General features: G+C 43.5%; 1 protein-coding gene across 7 annotated transcripts; it reads right to left on the bottom strand.

The window, feature by feature from the left end:
- Positions 1-6: 6 nt before the first annotated feature.
- On the bottom strand, positions 7-21,889 carry ctnnd1 (catenin (cadherin-associated protein), delta 1). Of its 7 annotated transcripts, none has more exons than XM_037471209.2 (23): positions 21,816-21,889; positions 15,957-16,104; positions 13,791-13,865; positions 13,418-13,543; positions 12,965-13,251; positions 12,773-12,863; positions 12,398-12,588; positions 11,888-12,146; positions 11,296-11,367; positions 10,314-10,464; positions 9,859-10,060; positions 7,834-7,951; positions 7,233-7,389; positions 6,699-6,716; positions 6,403-6,468; positions 6,166-6,293; positions 5,341-5,491; positions 5,048-5,243; positions 4,698-4,891; positions 3,567-3,614; positions 3,319-3,401; positions 2,448-2,542; positions 7-2,013 (listed from the first exon to the last, which is right to left on the bottom strand). In XM_037471209.2, exons 2-22 carry the CDS (start codon positions 16,095-16,097, stop codon positions 2,483-2,485), a joined length of 2,814 nt encoding a protein of 937 aa, XP_037327106.2. In that variant the 5' UTR covers positions 16,098-16,104; positions 21,816-21,889; the 3' UTR covers positions 7-2,013; positions 2,448-2,482. The 7 variants fall into 7 exon arrangements, with proteins under 7 accessions (XP_037327106.2, XP_037327104.2, XP_037327107.2 ...); XM_037471207.2 differs by having other exon boundaries at positions 2,488-2,542; XM_037471210.2 differs by lacking the exon at positions 2,448-2,542.
- Between the last annotated feature and the right edge of the window lie 2,100 nt (positions 21,890-23,989).

The following is a 23,989-nucleotide window of genomic DNA, read 5'->3' as shown; positions in this document are numbered from 1 at the left end:
AATAGAAACTGTGAAAAATCATTTTCTTTTTTATTAAAAACAGTATTGCTAGTTACATGATTCATTCATGAGTGAGAATGTGCAACTTTAAGAGCAAAGGCAAAGATTAAGGTGAGGTCCAGAATGAGATTTTATCCAGTATCTGATGACTATGTTGATTTTGTTTAGCTAACTTGTTTTGCAATTAATTGAGATACAGACTGAATGTTTTCAATCAAAACAAACTGATTGCATATGCATTAACCAGGAGCACCCAAAAACCATTGAACCCAAATCAATATAAAAAAAATACATAATTAAAATATAACAAATATACTCTTGTATATAGTTTAAATGTGCTTTTATTTTTTTCTCCACTTTCTCCCCAATAGCAAATTCTGGTCCATGCCTCCAAACACTGCAATGCTCTAGCAAAAAAAAAACCTCGCTCTCCTCTTTCAGTCAGTCCATTCTCGAAGGCAACTTGTTACTTTGAGAAAAAGAGGCACCCTGTCCGTGTTTCAATTGGCATGGAAAAACAAATTAAAAAGGTAACAAAGAAACACATTCTTTCCCCCAGTGCTTCTTTTAATCATGCACTCAGTAAGTATCTACATCTCACTCGGCACTAAAGAATAAGACTGCTACAGAACGCTGTACTTGAAATGGGGGTGGGGGATCAGATGATACCGTGTACTCTCCCATGTACTGTCCTGTAGCCAGCGAAGTTACAGGTTTGAGAAGCAGTAAGTTATACCAGAACTCAAGAGTTTTATACGTTATTAAAAAAAACAATCCAGACTTACATTACGTACAAGTTCACATATTATATTATTTTGCAGAATAGAAAACAGATGAGTTCCATATATAATATTCCCAACTAGTAACCTGCTGAGGAAAAGACAATATGATTGGTCACACTTGTCATGTTGGGCACACCCATCCAACGAATCCTGAATGAGTGAGGCACTCCAGTTAGAGACAGTCTGAGCTGTACACATTCATAAGAAGCTGGACCTGTGGGTAGAAGTAAATGCATCCCACAAATCCTCTGATATCTCCTCCTAATGAATATGTCAAGGGGCTTACATTTAACATAAAATCACACGGCTTATTTCAATGAGATGGAGGATAACTTGTCTGTCAATATCCACACTGAAACCGTCACCCTTTTTATATTCATGAATCACAATCAAATACAGACAATGCAGCATGCCCATGCATCTTGTTGATGGGCTGCGACCGACACAAGCTGCACACACATGAAGCAGAGGACAGTGTTCTGTGTCACTGCTGTAAAAGTTGTGTGTGGAGTTCTTGCATTCGGTATTGGTCTTCGCAGCACTAGCAGTGTCATTTGGCACATGTACATTGCTGTGTACAGAGCAAAGCAAGAAGAGGAACAACCGCTACCAAAACAGAAGCTTTACACGTATCTGATTAATTAAATATTTACTCTCAGTGGTAGAAAAACATTTGTTGCAGGATTTAGCCATTAGAGTGAGAAGGAAATGTTTGCTTGATTTCTTAAAACACAGCAAAAATAGCCTTTTTAATGAAACATTTCAACATAGTGTCCTGTTCTCATCCCGTTTTTCCAATTTGTTTGATTACTTTATGTCTACTCTCCCACCTCCAATGAAGCCACGGTCTCCGCTTTTCGTTGGAGATAGAATTAGTGTTGTCCAAGCAGTGGTGTTATGTAGTGTTGTGGCATCTGAGTGGTTAGAGTTTGAGTTGCAGGACTCGCAGAGCTCAAAGTGGTCATGGTCTCTCATCCAGTTGTTCACAGGGAGCGTGGATCCACGTCCAGGTTTTATTTCTGAGTGGTTTTGTTATTTTGTCAACTGCGATGGAGGAATGTAACAAAGGGAAAGAGAAGAGAGGCTGCAACGGGGTGAAGAGGGGCAGAGGAATTTAGTATAAAGGATGGAGTTTAGTCCCATCGGTAGTGTTGTGGTCCCCCTTTGTCAGTTCAGCAAGGGCAGTAGGTGGGAGGAGGTTGTCTTCTTGTGATGCACACAATCAGTTTTTCTGCAAGAGACCAAGAGGCATAAGTGTGGAAATTGATCATGTAGCGTAGCAAATGTGAGGCGTTCATGCCTAGACAGAGAGAATTGCACGATTAAAATTCATATTATATATATATATATATATATATATATATATATATATATATATATATATATATATATATAAAAATGACAGAATATTGGCTGCAGGAAACAAAGTCACCACACGTTTGACACAAATTACAAACTGTGCAAAGACAAAACTAAGATCTTGAGAATCAGTTTGGACTTTTTTTTACACTAACAGGGTAAGCGGTAAAAAAAATCCACATACAGTACAATGGAAGCTCAACAATAGTGGTCACTCTCAAACACAACGTCACAACTCTTTAATACACAACTTAGATACTGTGCCATGCAGTGAGTTAAGAGGAGCAGCCTGTGGGACACACATACCATGCGCTGACATGCAGTGTGACAGTGGGTGTGGCCTAACCATCGTAAGAATCCATTAGAGGCAAAGAGGCCTGCCTCTCTCCATACATCCCTCCCTAAGCGAGAAAGAGAGAACAGGAATAGAGAAAGTAGAGAGAGACCAAAACGGTGACATCCATAGAGACGGCATACACGGCAAAAAGGTTAGGTGGGAAAAAGGGAGAAAACAGGACAAAAGAAAGAAAGTAGAAGAAAACCAAGAGAGAAAAAGAGGAGGGAAACCCATCAGATGAGAAAGCAGAGAAGGGTTAAAAAAAGGTTAGTTTCATGTTAGGCTGTTTCAGGTGGGAGAAAAGAACACTGGTGAGACACCGTTCCACCTTGGCCTTCAACTAGGCATGCATCAACATGCTGCTTCTGGCTGTGTGCGAGTATCCCCGTTCCCACGGTAACATTCTTAGCAGGGTGCCCTGAAATGTGCAACCTCGGAAGGGGTGTGTCTGTATGTTTGTTGCACCAGTTGAATATTTCAAACCATTTCTGATCCTTCAACTAGCAATCAATATCCACACAAAACAAAAATTATTATTATTAGTAATCGTCTATGATTGCACAGACTCCACAGTGAGCTAGAGACGGTGCAGAGGCAAACCGTATTAGCAGATGAGAAGATAACAGACCAAACTATCCTGTAGAGGGTTACTCTACAAAGACACGTTTGAAAGTCGTGAGCTTGGTCATACACGTTGAAATTTTCTAGAAACTATAGTGGACTGAAGTATGAAGGAGATTGAGAGTTATTCTTATAGAAGTGCAGTCATGCAGGGTTATGTGTGTGGGGGTGTGTGTGTGTGTGCGTGCGTGCGTGCTTGTTCATGTGGCCAATTTTTACCTGTACTGCATCTCTGTCAGCAGGTTCGAGTGTGTTTTCCAGAGTGTTCCTTCTCCCTCTCTGGTCCAGTGTGGAGTAGGCGTCTGAAGAGGACGAACAGTATGTTAAACCAGCTGAGTGTGTGTGTGTGTGTGTGTGTGTGTGTGTGTAATGGAAGACTTCTACAAATCAGACTAAAAACTGCTCATTGCCAATGACAATTGTGCCCTTGTGTGTCTGTGTGCGTTATGTTCTGTAGTCACACTTGCCTGGTCCAATGTCATTCATTGGGATCATTTCCCGATCCCCTTTGCCACCTGTGCACAAAGACAAAGACAATGATGATGGATGCGTAAACTAAATAAATGTTAAAAACTTAATTGCTACACGTTTTGTTCACACAGAGAGGCACCTGCCAAAAGGAGAATAGTGTGTCGGTGCGCAAGAGTCCAGTGAAAAGTTAGTCTCTCCAAGACTAGTTCCAAGACCCTGAAGCGAGCTAAAAAGATGTTGATGACGCCTTTCACCCCTTCAATCTGGAAGGAGGCTGAAGTCCATCATCAGGACCAAGACCTCCCGTCACACAAACCGTTTCTTCCCGTCAGGAGTTCATCCCGAGCCCGGGTCCCCCCCCCCGACTGACTGACATCCCATCGGTCACTCCCTTCACACACACACATACACTTGTCACTTTCTGTTCGCGGATGCACTTTTTTTGTATTCCTTTATTTTTTAAACTAACACATGGCAATATTTTATTTTGGTTTTATATTGTTGTCTTGTTGTTCATTGTCTGTGTGCGGTTATGCGCCAACCGCCAAGGCAAATTCCTTGTGCGTCTGACATTTTCGTAATGAAGGTTTCCTGATTCCAATAGTTTGTTTATTGTGTAATGGACGAGGTACTGTGGTGAAAGCCTTCCATATCTTATACACCAGGCAGGCTGAGACAAACACTCAACTCCTTGTACACTCTGTATACAGCCTGCCTCAACTACAGCACCATTGTGACTGGTCATTCTTTGAAGCCCCGGTTTTATTTGTGAAATTTAAAACAGAGCCACAGTAGAATAAGATTGCCTAACTCCTGAAGGTAACATACTGTCTGTAGATAAGTAACTCAAATAAAGCCACTTGGAAAAAATCCAAACCACCCCGGTATGAAATGCTCGACTTGAGTAGGGAAAAACCATTGAAAAAAGAAGCATTTCAGTGCCCCACTAACAAGCCGTGAAAAACGTGCCATGCCTGAACAAAGTAAACAGTAACACAAAGATAGATATTTACACACTTTTACACATTAAACATTGAGGCAATACGTCAATACTTAAAGTGAGCAGAGATTGAACACTTTAACAAATCAAACAATATATAAAATCAATATTGCATGCGCTTGCCGACCTTTGTCAATGAGCGGCAGAGTGCTGTCCTCATATCCTCCGTTGGCTCTGGTGTTGTTGCTGGGAGGGCTTAGGTTGACCATGAAGTCAGTCTTCTTCCAGCCGTCCTTCTCTAGAGTGCGCCGCAGATCCTTGTAGCCCCACACAGTCTGCAGGACCAGGCCTGCCCCGCGCACTTCCCGCTCAGAACGGTTACTGGTGATCCCGGTGGACCGGGGAGGCAGAGAGGGGTCGTTAAAAAATGAAGATAAGACTTGTAAAAAGTGCACGCTAAATGGTGGCATGCGATTCCAAAACGGCGACGGACGGGGAGACATAGACGGATAAATCCTCTGAGACATCAGCCCTTACCCGTCCTTATTAATGAGCACCAGTCTCTCGATGCCCTGCGAGGCCCTGAGGGTCTTGGCCGCCTCCAGGCTGGAGCCCAGCACCTCGTGGAGCGTGCTCAGTACCGACACCACCGTCTCCTCAGACAGCGCCCGCACTGGCTGACTCTGACCGCCGCCGGGCAGGTTGGCTACCAGGTTGGGAACGGCGTGTTTACCTGGTAACGCACAAGTGTAAGAAGAACGTTAAGAACGAAGGAAGAGGCCGCCCTGTTCAAAACGACACATCCTTGTGTGACATGGTCCGAGCCTCACCGAGTAGATCTCTGTTGCGTGCGTCGATGGCCATGTTGCGCAGGGCCCCGGACATGGCGCGGACCACGCGGTCGTTGCCGTGGGCCAGCAGCTCCGTCATCATGGGCAAGCCCTTCTCTTGGCGCAGCAAGGCCCGGATGTAACGGCCGTACTAAAAACAGACAGACACAGTTTAGGGCACCGACTACTCTACGTTTTGTTTACGACCCTCGTGTTTTGTGAAGGGGTCTGATCCAAATGCTTGTCGCTGCCCTAAATAGACACGCCGTGTTTAACAAAAGCCCTCTATCACTGTTATGTAATAACAAACCTTTGCAGAGGGAATTATTTCTGTCGTGTGAATCTACTCTCATTTAGGTTGCATGAATTCAAACGCAGTACGTTTACAGCATTAAGAGTTATCTAAACCATGAAACTGTATTGGTATTGAAGATCGGCAAGTGTGGTTGTTCCCAAAGATATGTATTGGAGACAAGTGGTATTGCAACTTCCATTTCAGCTAGTTACTCAATTTATTAATTACCAGTTTTAACCTTTAAGCCGCAATATTCAGTGAAGACTACACCATCCTTTAACACCAGAGATTTTTTCACCCTATAGTATGTGGATTTTCAAGGCCTTGGTATTTGGTAAGAAAGGTAATTAGCCCAAATAAAAAGAAAGCAAGCCTTTTGGAAAGGCATGAGTGTACTTTGTTCATATCCCAAAATGCCCTCACACGTGAATGACAAGCTCTGTTTGGCTTGCTGTAAGGGCTTTGAGTCGATCGAGGTTCATGGTTGCTTAGGACAATGATTCAGAAACTAGCGAGTCCACTGCTCTTACAGTCCAGCGTCCGGCGCACAGGTTCTGAACAGCTCCTGCAGAGGCTTCCAGCACGGTGGGGTTCTTGGACTCCTTCAGAAGGGATGTGTAGATGCGCACCACCTCTGGCTGAAACAGCAGCTCGTAGCCTAAAGGGAAGAAGAAGAGTGAGGCGAAAGGTTGAAATACAGTGTATTGAGTTTAGTTTTAGTGCTTTTCATACATTAATATAAAAGTGTCCACTAAGCTCCTTGTTACCTTTAGCAGGTGCGGTCCTCTTTGGAATGTCTATTATGTCTGCAGCTGCATCTTCGTCTTTTCTACCTGGAACCAAACATCACAGCGTTAGAAACACACAGACGAGGAGTTCCACCGTTAGTACATCTCTTCTAGGTGGGTTAGATGTGCGCTGTGACCAAAAACTGAGATGCATGAGGCGTGCATGTTAGTACCAAGACAGTTATACTTCCCTTTTAGCTACTCTATTACTACTTTTACCACCACAACAACAACAGCAGAAGCAAAGTGCAGTCGCACAGCGTTAAAGAGCTTACCTTTGGAAAACCACTCATCTGTAGCCCAGCGAGAAAAGGTGGGGCGGGGGGGGGGGGAGGAATGGAGAAGGGAGAAGAGGAAGGCAGAACCGGAGAAAGAGAAAGCATTTTACAGTGAGTAAGAGGAAAGCAGCCATGATTGAGCCACGTAGTTTAACACCTGCTTCCCAATAACAGCCCTGCTGCCACCACACAGACAGCAGCAAAGGTGGCATGCCAAAGTGTAAAGGCCAAATAAAGCAACTCAATAGGATATATATATATATATATATATATCATAAAAACATGGTCATAGCAAACAAGTAAGAGTCGGGGCGATGTTGAGTAAAGACAAAATCAATACACTCTGTGAAACACAGTAAACAGAAAAACAGCAGGAAAGAGGATGAGCTTCGTTGCAGTTGGGGAAATTGCTAACATTCCTGTTTGAGCGGGTGGTTTTGGTTTGTGAAAGTTTGTCTGTGAGAGAGTATCAGTTTAGCAAAGAGCCACTGTCAACAGTGACATCACCGCAAATGTTGTACACACACACACCTTTGCCCTTGCGGGAGCTGAAGCAGCCGCCCTTCTGTCCGGAGGGGGCGGGGCCCTGGTTGAGGGGCGCAGCTTCCTGGAAGCGCTCACAGCCGGGGATTTCACGATGCACCTGATAGGACAAGTTCCTCAGGAGGCACACGCTGTTTTCTATCAACTGCAAAAATGAAGAAGAGAGATACTTTTTTTTTTTTTTTTCCTCACTGTAACTCACACACTCAGGTTGTAATTGCTTTGACGTTTAGTTTAAAAACAGCACTGGACCAATTTAGCTTTTCACTCCTATAACATTGTTGCACTCGGAAAGTATGAAGAACCGTTGTACTTTTAAACTTCATTACCCACAATGCAGTTCACCCACTGGCGGCGCTTAAGAGTTGGGTGTGTTGTGCCAGTAGTGGCACTAGCCCTCCAGCAGGTCTTATGAACTCACTTCTATGCCACCAGATTACTTCTCTTTTTCTAACGTTGGTGGAGGCAATTTATCCGTCTTTGAACAAATCTCTCAGGATCATCAGCTGTTTGTATAACACGTTTCACATAGGCAAGAAGCTGGTGAGTATAACTGAATAAATGTCAAATAAATCAGAGTTACACTGACCTTGTTGTCGACTTCTTTAAATTCAATCTGGGATTGGACAATGTACATGAGCGAATCGACCAATCCTGTACACTCCCTCAGCTTCCTCCTCGCCTCACTTCGCTCTGAGCTCACATTTCTTTTAACCAATGAAAAGTGAAGAAGACAAATACGTGGATTAGCAGCTGGAAAGGTTGCAGTAATAATTGAGGCAGTTGACAGGTTAAAGGGGACAGGAAAGAGTCAAATGGAGTGACTACAAAAGGATTCCAGCACACAATGCTTGAACACGCCCCCAAGAGTTGTTTGAATGAAACTCCTGTGAAATCTACTGGTTTACAAAGAGTACAGTTTGGTGGGATCAAGTAACCACTTCTTCTGCGGCTCTCTGCCCCGGTCCTACTTCTAAAAGGACTTGGTGCAAGGTAACATGTGAAAACCGAGTCAATTAGTTCTCTGGTCACTGATGTAGAAGACGTGTAAAGAAAAAAGAACATAAAAGGAGAAAACTCTGTAGAATTATATGTAGGTCTCAAGTCTTTTGTGCTGCCGTGTTTTTCCCAGTGACAGACCCGCCCTGTCACACAACACCAGCACACATTCCCTTCCACAAAATGGGGCGCTGATTCCACCTCAATGCATTATTGGAAGTTTATTTACATTTTGCAGTCTCCAAAATAAAAGTAAGAACATTTTTTAAGAAGAAATAAGTATTTAAATGTGCTATATTTGTCTGGTGTTAAGTGTGTCAGGTCACTCAGCAGAATCCTTTTTGTGCACTGGAAAAAGTTGAGGTAAAATATCAACGCTTCAATCTGCAGAGGTTGGATTAATCCATATTAGACATTTCGCCAGACCTCCTGGGCTAAACTTCAGAAGCTAATTCAGATTGTTCTGGATTTACCTCAAAGTCATCAGGATGATCAGTTTATAAATAGCCTGTCAAAGAACTGCAGACAGTGTGTTGACCTAAAGCAGTCTATTCTCTTCATTTAAAGGGCTACATATTGCCCATTTTAAATCTCTCTATTTACCACCATTACCTGTCCTCTACTCAGCAGGTTACACTTTTCAATCCAAGCTATTCCACAGACCCTTGAGTTCCAAGTGATTATTAGTGACTTATTAATTATCCCGTGTTCTAGTCTAAATAAAAAACTTTTATGTTAAAATTTATGTTAACGAATGTGCTGTCTGGTGTACAAAGACGATAATGTCCAGCACATTCCTTTAAATACCAAAACATCCTTGTGAATACATATTATTCACAGACTTTTCAAAACCTGCACATACCCACAGTAATCAACAGACTGGTCAGTGGGAATGTGTAGATAACAGACAGAACACACTGTTTACGTTGAGAAGTCAATGCCCTGCTGTCCTCTGCTTGTCCCCCTGCTGGAAACGTCCCTTCTTTACCCTCTCCTGACCTTTAGAGTTACTGTGAGGCTGCAGACTGATCCTTTAAGTAATACACAGTGGATATTTAACAGTGAATTATTTTAATAACTACTTTATCTAATTGAACAAGATATGTTGTTTATAGGCATTGGGGTTCTTTTTTAAATGCTTCCAATGTGGACAATAACCACATGCAAACTAAATATGATGGACCTGCGTGGAGTCCGTGGTGCTTATTTCTTTCAACTGATACGTTCTAAGTATACCTCTACTGCAGCTCTTGCATGAATACCATCCCATAACTATTATGGAGCAAAGCTAATGACACATTTCTAATCTGCAAAAACGGATTATTAAGGTTTGTCAAGAGCAATAAAATGTTGTGTAAAATGTAGAATACATTTATTCTGGCTGGACATAACTTATCATTCTTTCCTCACTCTCTCTCTTCCACAACCCATCATACATTTTCCCCTCTTCTGTTCTGTTAAATGCTTCCTTTCTCCCTCATACATACGAATGCTATATCAGTCTGTTTAGCTGGCGTGGTTCCAGCGCTCTCGCATTTATGCCACCAACCCTTCCTCCTCCTCCTCCTCCTCCTCCTCCTCATCAGCAGCAGTCAACCAGCTCTTCGTTCCGTACCTCAGACAGCCTGCTGTGTTGGTGAGGGCGGTCTCCCACTCAAGATGTCGGGGCTTGCAGTTCTCCTCTCCTCCCCCTGCCCCGTTGGTCCCTCGCTCCCAGCCTGAATGAGGCACCATTACCTCGTCTGACAAGGCGTGCAGTGCATGATCCACAATCTCCATTTTCACAGAGTCGTGAGACGACAGGTTCCACAGCGTCCCTGCGAAAAGCGGCAATATTTAGATATTATGAAGCTTACTTGTGGGAATAAAGGCCAATTAAAAATGTACAGTTAAATGTATATCCTATTTTTACAGAACTTCAATAAAATAAGATGCTGTTGAAACATCCAAATATTACAAGTGAGGCTAAAATAAGTAAGGAAATAAGTCTGGGAATTTTAGGACACAGTGAGTATTTATTTTTTCCCTCTGGATGAAGCAACCACTGAAAATACGAAACACATGAAGAACCTGTGATGGTGTCGGTGAGGTCCTGGCTGCGGGTCTTCCTCAGCAGTCGGACCAGAGCGGGCACTCCGTCACAGTTCTTGATAGCGATTTTGTTGTCTTGATCTTTGCCATAAGAGATGTTCTTTAGTGCTCCACAGGCTGCATAGTGGACCTTAAATAGAGACGCAATAAAAGCTTATCAAAGCGGACCCTGTGTTTTCCATGTTCCACAGTCCAGTGCAGAGTATTCAAGCACTGCTTTCACATACATAGACAGGTTTTTATAAGCAAACGACATGAGTCTGGGCATTTCTACTTATGCAAGTTATTGTCTGTAATGAATAATTAGTTGGCAACATTTCTGACATATTTTAAAGCAATGTCAATTACAGCACATTACTTCATAATCAACATTGCATATCGCTTTTGTTTTCAAAACACTGGTACACATATTTGTACTGCAATTTAAACATTCAGCATGTTTGCCTGATCCTATACAACTTTTCACACGATATAGCTCAATAACACAGACTTAAAATCTCCAGAGAGAAAGTCATCCCAAACATACTCAGACCTTAAACTCATCGCTGACCGTAGAGTATAAAATGGGAAATTAGGAGGTTTCTTTTCCTTTGCGAGTGGAATGCACAATCTGATATGTCTTGTAATGCCCGTACAAAGATCAGCAAAACCTTGCCACAACTTGTGCTACGTGAAAGGGGATCATAAGAAAGGCACATGCTTCGACCGAAACCATATTTAGCACAATGTTGACAGACGGGATTTGACCGAGAGTAGTCAAAGACGCGGTGCTTATTTCTGTATCCCTTTTGAAAATCGATATTAGAGCCAAGTCCGAAGTTCACCTCGTCTCAGGCCAATGAACGTTCTCAGTATATCATCAGAAATACACCACACCCGCAAGCCTCGCTTTTACCCCACATACTCCAACCACAACACGCGAGTCAGTGAGCGATGAACAGAAGCCAATCAGCCAACTAACCTCTTTGTTTGGGTTGTCCAGCATACTGACCAGTGCTGGGATGCCTTTCATTCGACGCACATCACACTTCACCTGGAAAGCAACAGGAAGAGCATAAGCATAGTCAGGGGCTCAAAAGTCTACTGTACTTATGTATGAACTGTTCTGCATAGCCAAATGATTTCAACAACTCAGATCATATTTTATCTTTATGAAAGTAAAAATATGGAATGATTTACCATCAAAGCAAAAACAAAAATCTGAATACATGCAGGGTGATCAGAAAAGAAGCCGCTTTGTGCAAAAAGAATGATCAAAATGTGTAGTTGGCCTTAACACAAAGAGTTGAATTAAGTAAAAGATGCATCTATGGTTCATGTTATTATAAACACAAGTGCAAAGCCACACAATTAGAAAACTAGTACGCTGATAGGACAATTATAACTTTCTCTGCTATATCCTCCATAACACATTCCTCATTTATCCCTAGAAAAGTCAAGACTAATCATTTCGTCCTGACCTTTTGCCTTCCTCAACAACGTCTATTGCAGCCTGCACCACACTGGAAACACAGTACCATAAAAAGATATGCTTGCACATTTGCATCTCTTACTTTATCGTTTTTATAGGTGAGATGCTGCAGGTAGGCAGCCGCGTTGCTTCTGACCGGGTCCAGCCTGTAGTTGAGCATGGCAATGACCTCGGGCAGCTCTGGTTGACGCCAGCCACTGGGGCCAGGAACCGGGCCTTTCCTTAAAGTGCTGTCCAATGAAGCCATGCTACCTCTTTCCCCCTGGGCCATTGGCGCTCCTCCCCAGAAGTACATGTCCCCTGGTCCGCTCATGTCGCCATCCAAGGTGCCCTCATAACTCCTGGTGAGGGAGGAGGAGAACATAAGCAAAGGTTTACATTTCTGGACAAGATAGAGGAGTCCATAAATACAAACCGAGAGGAAAGGGGGGAGGGGAACAGAGGGTGCTGGTCATCACAGTAGCGTTGCAACAATTCAATATATTCTTCACATTTACTTAATCTTTATAGTATAAATGATTGAACCTTATTATTTGCTCTTCTAATATGGAAAAATCCCTCTCACGAGGGACAACAAAAACACACAACCTACCCAGTCCTGCGTGGGGGCCCATGGGGGAATGCGTTGTGGTTGCGTGGCACAGTGCTATAGTGCATTGGGTGTCCCATGCCATAGTCAGGCTCATCATAGCCCATGCTGCGCTGATCATCCTCCAGGCCGTACGGCTCTGGGACAAACCTCGTCATGGAGGACAGCTCCAAGGCACTTCCCATACGCCCAACCTGCACAGGAATGGGAGTCAAAACAACGGAGGCCTTCAAACTCATGCCAAGTCTGGTATATCTGTGTACTCCCACTAACAAATTCAGTGATTAACATATCATTTAAGGAAAACCCCAAAATTCAGATCAGTAAATATCTGCAGACCATTTAAACTGTGTTAAGTGACTCAATTATTATTAATACCTGCGGTTGAGCCGCATAGGGGTCCAGCTGGTTCCTGCTGGGAGCTCTGTAGCTCGGATCCAGAGTTCTGTAGCCATCTTGATGGACCGGTCTGGAGAGGGTAGGGAAGCGATGGAAATGTAGGAAGGACCATCCATTGAATCTTAAGGTTAATATCTTCACTGTCTACGCGAGCCTTAATGAAAGCTATACCTGTAGCGATCATCCATGCGCACTCCCCTGCTCAGGCTGGTGTAGGTCTCAGATGGGGGCCCGGGGCGGTAGTCGTCGTAACCAACCGGCGGTCCGTATTGGTAGTTGCGGGGCACAGTGTGAGTAGGGTAGTCCATGGGCACGCCACCACCTGGTCCCTGTCTGTAGACCATAGGCGCAGGATAGCCCCCCATGCCCGTCACCGAACCACCACCATCCAGGGAAAGGGTGTCTGACACGGAGGGGATGACTGTGCGGGTGGTGGTGGTCTTTACTACTTTCTTAACCTTGACCACCAAAAGAAGGAGAATAGTTCATATTTACAAACTTAAAATAGTGTAAAAGGAGAGACCATAATCCTAACAATCTACAAATGTACACAACACCAAACTGTCGTTTAGTGCGTTGAAATACACTCATTACAAAAAGGGAATTCCTCCATCGACTGGTTACCGTGGTTTCCGTGCGCCTTGTGGTTCCATCTTCACCAGTCTCCACAGAGACAACGGGGGGCGCAACCTGGGGATCTTCCTCCACCATGTATGTCTCCTGCACCACATGTCCAGGCTCCATCCTGAACTGCACACACACATTTCAGAGAAAATATACACATTAGGGCTGTCAATAGATTAAAAAAACAATTAATCTCACATTTAGAAATTCATTAATCGCAATTAAAAAAAGTTGTTTTTCTTCAAAAGACTAAATCGTATAAATAAATCAGTGTATTTTTTTTAACTTCTAATGCAAAGTCTCCATTGGCGACTACCGTATCGGCCTCGCCTATCTCACTAACTGCAAGGGGCAGGATTCTAAAGACTCTTACATGATGTGTCCCGTTGACGTAACCCTCGTTCAGCGTCAGCCTCTCTATGTCTGCATCACAAGGAATGCGTCCGTTCTGCAGAGAGGAACAAAATATGTAAAAGAGGGGATCCAACGTGCAGACAAACACATATTAATGGGTTCCATCGACATTTTTGATGAAAATTTCCCTGCCGCCCATTTCTGACTTGTTAAGTTCAGAGAAATTTCATGCTACGTTCATGCGTCAAAAGCTACAAAAACACCCAAGCATGGCCAGCTGCTGAAGTGTTGCCGATGCTGAGGAATTATTATCATAAAATCACGGTGGGGAAAAAGGGCCGATATGTGGCTCATAGTATGAACATACTCCAAAAATAAATAAAAACTATGATTAGTTTTGTAAATGGGTTGCATTACGAGAATGCAACTAGTCAAACTGGACAAAGGTCGTCAGTGAAGGCTCAATGCATCGGTCTGTAGTTAGCCGTGCATTTCAACCAAAATATAGCCCGGGAGAAAGTCACACTTTCATTTACACCTGAAAGACATACCTAAAGACGCAGGCATGCACAGAAGTTGCTTCAGACGTGCGAGGGAAAAACGCATCCTGACGCAGCTGTGGTCTAGATGACTGGTAACAATTTATACTGCATTAACACCACGTAAAGCTTTCATGCCAACAATCTTTCCCCTTAAATGCAAACAACTGAACACAACACACTTAGGAATGGACTGTGAAGATTAAAAGATTGAATAATGAGTAATGAAATGAATAATGATCCACAGAGAGAGAGACTCTCTTATGAGTTGACACAACCAGCATTGCATGTCTAAGAGTGGTGATGGGTGTGGTGTGCTTCTCATTCCAGCCACAGGGGAAGCTCTTTGCTCTCCATCTGAGGTTATCTCTTCACTACAATGGGGGGCCTAGCACCGGGGGAACAGTGATTTAATTAATTAATTAATACGAACAATGACAACTTTTTTTAAGTGCCTCTCTGCCAAAGTCAAATAAACAAGACTTTGTTTTAATAAATAAACACACTTAGGTCAGATAAGGACTTAGAAGGACTATGTCAGAGTGAATAGGGCAGATGTGAGCATGTGGGAACCTGTCAGTCGAGAATACGGTCAGGTTTGCGCTGCCTGGGAGAGTAGCAAAGGCATGCCGAAGCCTTTGGGCTTTGTAAACACACACACACCAGAGATAAGAACCAGCACAGGCTACATTTCTGTCCTGTTCTCATTAAACACATTACCAATACTTCTGCTCCTTATCTGCCACCAGAAATACCAGAGACTGGAATGTGTGCTGGAGAACGCATGCAGGAGCAACAAACGAAAGAGGGAAAGTGGCCGAGTGAGAGTGTTTCAAAGGTTGCCTCAGGGGCAACGGTGTGTATGCGTGTGCGTGTGTGTGTGTGAGTGTGTGCACGCTAGTTTACTCACACATGCGAACGACAGTAGGGAAGCAAAAGAACGAGCGAGAGCTGGTAGGAGTGCCTGCCAGGGAGGTACACTTAGAGCGTGAAGTCCCTCTGCAGCAACATAACTGACCCACAGACGACAACGGCGTGTAAGCAAACAGCAGAACACACTTCAGCAATGAAACAGACTCAGTAACGGAGATGGTTACAGCTAAGGACACTCAAAACCTTTGTCCAAAATAATGGAGAGACGTCTTCGTAACACAAAGAAATAAATAACACCGTATCAATAAACCAGCTGGCTGAGATACTGCAGCTACATGAGCAAACTCTTGAAGAACATTATGCCAAGACATCTTGCATGCAAACTCCAATGTAGAAGTCAAGGCAAAACATGATGGGTTAATGGGCTTAATTGATGGAGGAATACGATGATGATGATGATGATGATGAGAGGACTTTTAAGAAAATAGGCAGAGGGTGCATATGACCTCCTCAAGAAGACTGTATTTCGGGAAGTGCTTCCTTTGTTCCAAACATTCAAGTGGATTTCCAAGACTCCAGCTTGACAAAAACCTTCGGATGTTCTTTTTGCAACCGATTCGGTTGTCCAGCCACAGATGGGATGAGAGTTACAATGGAGATGACTTTGGATGGACTCGTCGAGATCAAAAAGGTGAATCCAAAGGGCTTTTTTGAATGTGGATGAGGGTGGGTGGAAAGTTAATGGGGTAGGGGCGGGGTTTGTTCTGTGTTACCTGCATGTTGGGGAGGGGGCGGGGCAGGGTGCCGGCACACGACCTCCGCTCCTCCTCCAGAGCTCGGCTCAGCATCTCAAACTGCCTCTCCTGCTCCCGCACCGAGGCCAGCAGGGAGGCCGTACTCGCACACTGCTCCATTCACTCGCTGAGAGCAGAGCAGAGCACAGGATAGGACAAGACAGGACAGGAAAAGGTCAACACCAGAGAGCAGAGCAGATTCAACCGACACCAGGATTCAAAGTACAGGCATAGAGAGCAAGGCTGAAACACCCAGGTGCAAAGACAGAAGGGCACATCTGGGAAGGCACACCAATGAAGTGGGAATGAAGAAGATCACCTTTAGAGGTTCAAAGCCGAAGGATCCGACGCAAGAGGAAAAAGCAAGGGAAGATAAAGAGGAGTGATGGGAGAGATGAAGAATCAGGTGGAAAAGAAAATGCGAGTAGTCAGAACAAGAACAGTAAGTACGAACAGCAGGGACAAAGAGAGCTCACTATTTAAAGGACTCATCGGCAAAAGCGATGATCCCGTTTAACTTCAAGATGAGAGCAGCATCAGCTGAGAAGGGAACGGAAGCCAACTGGAGGTGAGAGCAGGAAGGTGTCAGTGCGTTTCCTCACCTTCTGCTAGGCAAGGTTAAAAATAGGGAGCAGGTGAGAAACATGAAGGGGGATGATCACGGCCTGTTTACAAGGGTGTGCAGCTCGTTAGCACTTCTTCGCCCCAAGGATGCAGGGAAAGTGGAGAAGAAGAAGGATGGCGAGAGCAGGTGTGTCGGCATTCAGGAGGAGTCGAGTGATGACTTCGCACAATCAGGTTACGCTGATTTTAAAAATCCAGAGGTGTTGTGATTTGGGAGGGTGTGTTTGCCACAGCAGTGAAAAACACGTTATGCCACAAAAGACGTATCGAACACTTAAAGTTGGAATAGATGCAGTTTCCTTTTTCACACCTGCTATGACAGGCAACATTTCTTCATGGCCTGCCTGATATGATCGCTATGAACTGAAAGCCTATAAAGCAGATTCAAAGTGCAAGAAATAGTCATACAAACTGGAGCTGATTAATTATGCATTTCACATTGATCAACAGTAAAAGCAGTGCTTCAGCAGAATCAATTAGCTTTCTAGAGGTACAAAATCCTGATGTCTATGATAAAGACACATAAGGAGTGCTGCATAATAACAATTCCTTCCTCTTTGCTGAAAGTATTATTAGTACTTTGGGGAACAACTTTACCACCCAAAGCAAAATCCTTCTGGGTAACGATGGTGACCTCAGAAAACTCAACTCACATTAATCACTTGCAAGTATTTGACTTTGCTAAAATGGTGAGTTTAATGATTATTCAAATGTAAGGTGTGAGACAGCACACATTTAAAATAATATTATAAAATGCATTTCCAAGTACAGAGCTGAATTGCATGATGTTTAACTATGGACACAATCAATCCTCACAAATACCAATGATCAATTGTTGCAGAAATAGAGAGCACTGCTTTCCCAGAATAAGGGTGTAAAACAGCAAAGAAATGAAGTGGAACAGTTGTGCTTTAAATTGCCAATACTTCAGGCAGGACTTTCGAGAGAAAAAGTAGCTCAAGCACAGGCAGATGATCTTAGAAAACATTACAGAGGAATGATAATAGCGTCACTTGGCCCAAATTCAACCATTGACAACGTCCCTTTTCTCGGACCGCCTCAGCAGGGACGCTTGCCGGTAAGTGAGGATCTGAAAGAGATCAACTCAACAGTGTAATAACCGGATGACATGGATGTGGCTAATCTCAGAACCGGGGGAAAAAGAAAAAAGAAAAAAAATAGTTCTACTCAAGTTCACTGACCCGTGTAGATTAAATCCACTGGACTGATGGAGTGAACAAACACTCCTGTAGGAAGTTTGAGTGTGCACGAAAAATGCCACAATTACCAGCTAGGCCTTGTTTCTTTACACGGTCTGTGTGCGGAGACACGATTGTTGACAGAAACACTCATGAGCCGCACAGACACACACGCCACCTCCATTGTCATACATTCCATAGTGAGATTTAGCGTGTCATATCCTGTCTCAGCTGTTAGAAACTGTCCTAATAAGGGAGCCCTTCACTCTCATTGTGCTGCTCTCATCCATCCAATGGGTTTCCTTCCCGGACAAACGTGTCACTCCTGGACAGACAGCGTGCGGCTCCATTACTTTCTCTGATCCAATCAGCGCTTCTGACCGACAAGCCGACAAAGTGCTCCTCTATAGGGTAATGTTCACGAAGGATAGAGTGTATGTAACGACTGTGTAAAGTAAAGCACACACTACGACTTGAATTGGAATCTTGACTTTACAGATCTCTCTGCCAAGATCCCAAACTCAAAAAGAAAAACAGGGAACTAGAGCTGGCACCAAGCCACCAATACATTTTGTGTCTGCTTTGACATTAACATGGACCAACACTTCCACTTGGTTCTGACAGCAAATGTCCGTTAAGTCACCACACCGCAGCATGGCTTATTCCTTGTGGCTCTTCCTTTAGAGCATATAGGCGGAGGGCCTTGTGTGCAGCAAACAGACAAACAAACTCGGCTTAAAGTCCCACCACTAACATTTCTGTGGACTGGAGCAGTTGCTTGTGAGAGAGCTCTAAACGGATTTAGCCACTTAAAGCATGGCCATTAGGCATTCGTCTATTGTAAGGCTATTAGCAGCTACGCTAAATTGTATCTGCTAATGGGAAAGCCCGAGAATGACTTTGCTAAGCGATGTGCACAAACTATCAGTGCCCACTGAACACTGAACACTTTGTGAGGAACACTGGCGGAAAGTTTTTACTGTCGGTCACCCACAGCCCGCTGAGCATTGTGACCGCTGTGCATCCCTCCATTCTCATATTTTATCAATGCTATTTCAGAAACTATGGTCACTTTGTGGTTGAGCCAGGCGGACATGCACTCTGTACCAGTTTGCGCGCACACACACACACACACACACACACACACACACACACACATCTGAGGTGAAGCGAGGGTAAAATGCTGTTGTGGCCTGGCTGAGTGATACGCTGACTCAGCCTCATTCGAATGGTCACACGGAGAGTTGTGTGTGTTAGCATTGGCGCATGTCCAAATACTACCGCCTTTGCTGCCCTGACTTGAATCTACAGGACACTAATTTACTATTTTGAGTGAAGAAGGAAACGTTCAGACGACTGTAATTCATTGAGCATGAAACACCCCCCAAAAAAATAAACTGTTTGCACAGCTGGAGATATATTAAGAAGCTGGATACCACTTGAGGGTTTTCTTTAATGCAGTATTATAGTCATTTATTATTTATTTATTTTAAGTGCTGTCCTGGAAAGATGAAACAAACATTAAATGCATCAACTTTCTTGGCCTCCATAGCCACATTACTAAATAATTCCAACAACCATCTAGTTTGAGTAAAATGACATTTCATATAAAGGTTGCAATTGATCATTATGAAAATATCAGGGTTTGTTTCTGAGATAAATCGTTGCCATAATTTGATGGGATTTTTCCAAATCCATTCACTGTTATATTACAATATGCCAAATGTATTAACCAGGGTTAATCAAAAGTTGTCACTGGAAGTCAACAATTGTTTGTGTTTTGTCACCTCAGTTGTAAGATTTCACTATATTGAATTCTATCAACATAGGGTAGCCCTACATTGAGGCAATTACATTTTCCTATTCAATACAAATTCAGTAAACAGTATCAAACATTTCAGTAATACATTAAACATTTCAAAGCATAAGTAAAAACTTGACAAACACTGAATATACCTGGTCGATAGCTTTATCAAAGAAATGGCCTCAGACAAAGTAAAAACCAACATTCAGCGGCCGGTTAAAGATTTACCTTTGGTGACTAAAACTGAACAAGGAAGTGGGTTAAATGGCTGCAGTGGGGGCCATAAAAGTGCTATCGGACACTCAATTATTGCAGAGAAGTTCACTAGCACCACCGAGCGAAACTACTGGGCAACAGTTTCAACCGTAACGGGTTCAACAATCTGTGCACTTTGATTTTTGCACCGTTGATACAATCTCACATGACTTCCACCGCATAGAAGGCCAGCGTTCAAATAAAAAGCACAGTGCAACCATTGAAAGTAGAGAGCGGACAGGGAGGAGGAGCAGATATAAGAAAACCCCAAGCTTCTGTGTGTCAAGAGGGACACACCCATGGTGCGCTGTGAAAGCCCGTCATTACACAGCCTCACAAATGATAGCCCTGGTTTAAACAACTGAATTAGCATCAAGACTTCAGCCCCCACAGACAAAACGGCTGGAAACAAATTCTCTAGGCAGCAAAAGAAACGGCCAACTTGAGATTTTTGCTCCTCCGTATTACATTTTTAACAGCAAGAACATCTGAGAAGGGTGCATGTCCTCACTTGTCCTTCTCTGTTCCAGCAGGCCGACACGCCCGAGGGGCATTCAGAGGAGTACGACATGTCCATGCTGCACTAAAACTCACAGATCAGCTGACCATACAGACACCAAATCAACCATTCAGTCACATCACAGGCTGGTGTGCGTGTTGTTATCGTGTAGCATCACACACTCAAACGAAGGAAGGGATGCAGACGAAGAGAAGCAAGCTTACTCCAAGGTGAGATCCACTAATGCAGCCGGGTCCCTCTGAGGAATCCAGCACCCGCTCACACTGAGGAACTGTAAATCGAGAAGGTGTCCGAGTAGCAAGCCTCTACACAAGGGAACTGAAAGAAAGAGGAGGCAACAAACATGCCGCCTCACCACACCCACGCACGCACACACACACCAGGTTCTCGCCCACACCACTCCCACTCCTGCCTCCATCCTCCACCTGGCAGACCACATCAAAAGATAGCTGCTGAAACAATGAACAGGTTTTCACAGTAGACTTTAGACACATTTAGAAAAAACGAAAACATTTTTAAAAAGTCTAAAAGGCAACCTCCCCAAAAGACACACCACGTCACGCGAGCTCACCTGACGGCGCCCCGCAGCCCGCAGAGAGTGGGCGTCGCAGGTACGGTACACAATAGGAAACCGATAAGACCTGGACTTTGACTCCTAACCTGCGCCCTGCGACGCGGATGGCTGGCCGGTCACTTCCGTGTGAGTCACACCTGTCCCTCAATACCTTTATAACTCGGGGGAGGGGGGAGAAAAATCTCTCCGCTCCGGTGGTTTGAAGGCAGCAAAGAGAAGTTGAGGTCATAACGTCATACCAGCCGCCCTCAAAACAGACCATTTATGTAATAAACTGCTTTGTTAGCACAGTTTATTTGTTATACGTGCATGTTGCCTCTGTATCCACCCGTTGGGACCACACGTCACGCCACACGTTTTGCTTAACTTTTCCCAGCTCTCACCGTAAATAAGTTATTCATCATGCTAACGACAGGAATACACCTAGGCTAGCTGAATTAGCTTGCGTAGCTGCCCTGCTAATGCTGCGGCAACAACCACCAAGTTCACCAAAACAAAAAAAAGGGGTCGGAGCTTTTCTTCCACCGGCAGAAAACCCCTGACCATCGGTACGGAGCACGAAACACTGAAAGACCGCACATTACCGATTCTGGAGAGTGTTAGGGTCTATTTTTCAAAGTCCATAAGTGCGGTGCGAGGTTGGATTCGGGCCTAGCCTAGCCTAGCCTAGCCGAGGGGAGGGGGGTGGAGCCGCTGCGCTGACACGATCCGGGGAACCCTCGTCGACCCGCGGCTCGGAGAAGAAGAGCGTTGCGATGAGACAACGAAAACACCTCGTCGTGCTGGAGCCCGAACAAATGAACTGCCGTGTCCTCTGCGGGGCGAGAGCACTTGTAAGGGGGAAGACGGAGAGAACACCCACCTATGCTGCTTCCGATCCTCGTCCTCTCCTCGGCTTGTTGTTCACTTGTCGCTGCTCTTCCTGTCCGCTGTGGGGGGGGGGAAGAGGTGCGCGCGAGCGGCGTGGACGGGAACACAGTGGGACAACGCGAGGGGCGTTTTTCAAACTATAGTTGACATCCCGACATTACTTCTTTTTTTTAAAATCAATATAGGTTACGGCAAATAACAGTGCATTTACATTTATTGAGTTTTACTAGTGTTTTGATCAATATTATGAAATAATTTTAATAACAAATATACATACTATGATTTAATACAATTTCGCTCTAATAATTACGATGAATAATTCATAATTGTGAGATACTATATTTTAATTATGGAATACCAAATTCCAAGCCATTATTATGAGAAACAAAAATATTATCTTCAGAAACTTAGTCATTATTTTAATTTTTTCATTTTAATGATTGAATGTGTTTCATTCAAATGGCACAAATGAACCTGGTATTAATTATACCAGGTTCATTTGTACTATACTATTAAATACAATATTTTTGACAAAGTGAATAGTATAATTAACTACTCTGTTTCATACGTGACTTTTCAGGATTGCCTTTTTTTCTCAGCCCTCATTTGTTTATCCATATGGAAATATCCTCTAAAATGAAAGAGGCCAGTTGCTGCTCTCATGTGGTCATTGAGGGCTGTTACAACACAGGATAACAATCAATGCACCCGTTGTACTTGCGTTTGCATTGGAGACTGTGTCCTCGTGGAAAATATTATATACAACTGTACTTCATCTAAATAAAATGGTATCTTATTAAATCTTGATGATTATAGCTAAACTACACAGCAGTGTATAAAATAGTTAAAAACACTAAGGCTGCAACATTTTCAGAACCAATGCCAGACGATTGAATAAGTCGTCTGACCGTTTAAAAAAAATAAAAATACAACATGGTATAAATATTAGAAGGGTTAACCGTAACACAAGATTAACTAAGCATACCAGTACTGGAGAGATATTAAACTGCTACAAATCTTGCCATTTAAGCTGTTACCATAGCAACATAATTCAGATTCGGTACCTGAAACATTTGAAATGACTGCAACCATTATTTAACCTGATATCAAACTTTCAACATGAACGACAATAAAGCCTTGAATCTTTTTTAGACATGGTATAGTCAGGTTAATGTACTCTGACGTGTACTAACATAGTGTTGGATAATACTGCATTGAAAAATAAATGATCACACTGTATCTTACACCGCAGTGGTTTGTCAGTGTACTTCATCATTTGTTGTCACTTACAAATGTCAAGTTTATATGTTTCTTTAAAACACAATTAAAAAATGAAACCTGCAACTGTCCAATACTCTTCATCTCCCATCAGTCACAACCAGCAGCGTTAAACACTTGTCCTGCATTTTTTGGTGGAGTTGCATTGTGTGCAAGGCAGGTGATAGATTCTGGATGCAAACAATATCATATCCATCAATCTGCGGCTCCTTTCACTCTCATTGTGACAGTTCAATCTTTCCTTTAGCTTCCCAATGTCTCATTTTGGGAAGATGTCAGGAATAGTGATGCAGATTGTACTGCTTGCCAGTTTGCAATCCAACATCAGCTCTTCCGTCTTTAATCAGGCTTGCTTGAAGTTAATCTATTCAGTAAGGTTGCCTCTTTTACCCCTTCTGACCCCCTTCTTACTCCTCCTAATTGCAACACAACACAACATGGGGCCAATATGGTGTCCTCACTCTTCTGGATGAGTAAGGCTTGTTTATTTCTGGAGATTTTGCCTGACACAATTGCCAATTGAGGTTACTTGATTATTGCCCACTTTGCATGTGAATGCTTTGCTTGAGAGAAGGTGTTACTGATAATCGGGATAAAGTGCAAACCCAGGAAATGCTATTTTATGACATTTTAACCTACCTCCTAATTTATTCAATCTGAAACTCACAAAAGGCCTCATTGTTATTACTGGTATTATCACACCTTACTGGCAGTTAAGTTTAATAGCCTTAAGTCTAAGTCTTGATAGGTCTCAAGGGCCACTCATCTAATCTACTTCACACTACATTCTCAGCGTAGTGCTTTCTAAATTGTGTACTTTGGACACAAACAGTCGTAGCAGTGAGGCGAGCAGGTACATGAGCTGTGTGGGTGGAGCTTCAAGACATC

The sequence above is a fragment of the Pungitius pungitius genome, chromosome 9, assembly GCF_949316345.1.
Source record: "Pungitius pungitius chromosome 9, fPunPun2.1, whole genome shotgun sequence".
In the NCBI taxonomy this organism is placed as follows: domain Eukaryota; kingdom Metazoa; phylum Chordata; class Actinopteri; order Perciformes; family Gasterosteidae; genus Pungitius; species Pungitius pungitius.
This window is presented reverse-complemented; position numbering and strand designations above follow the sequence as displayed.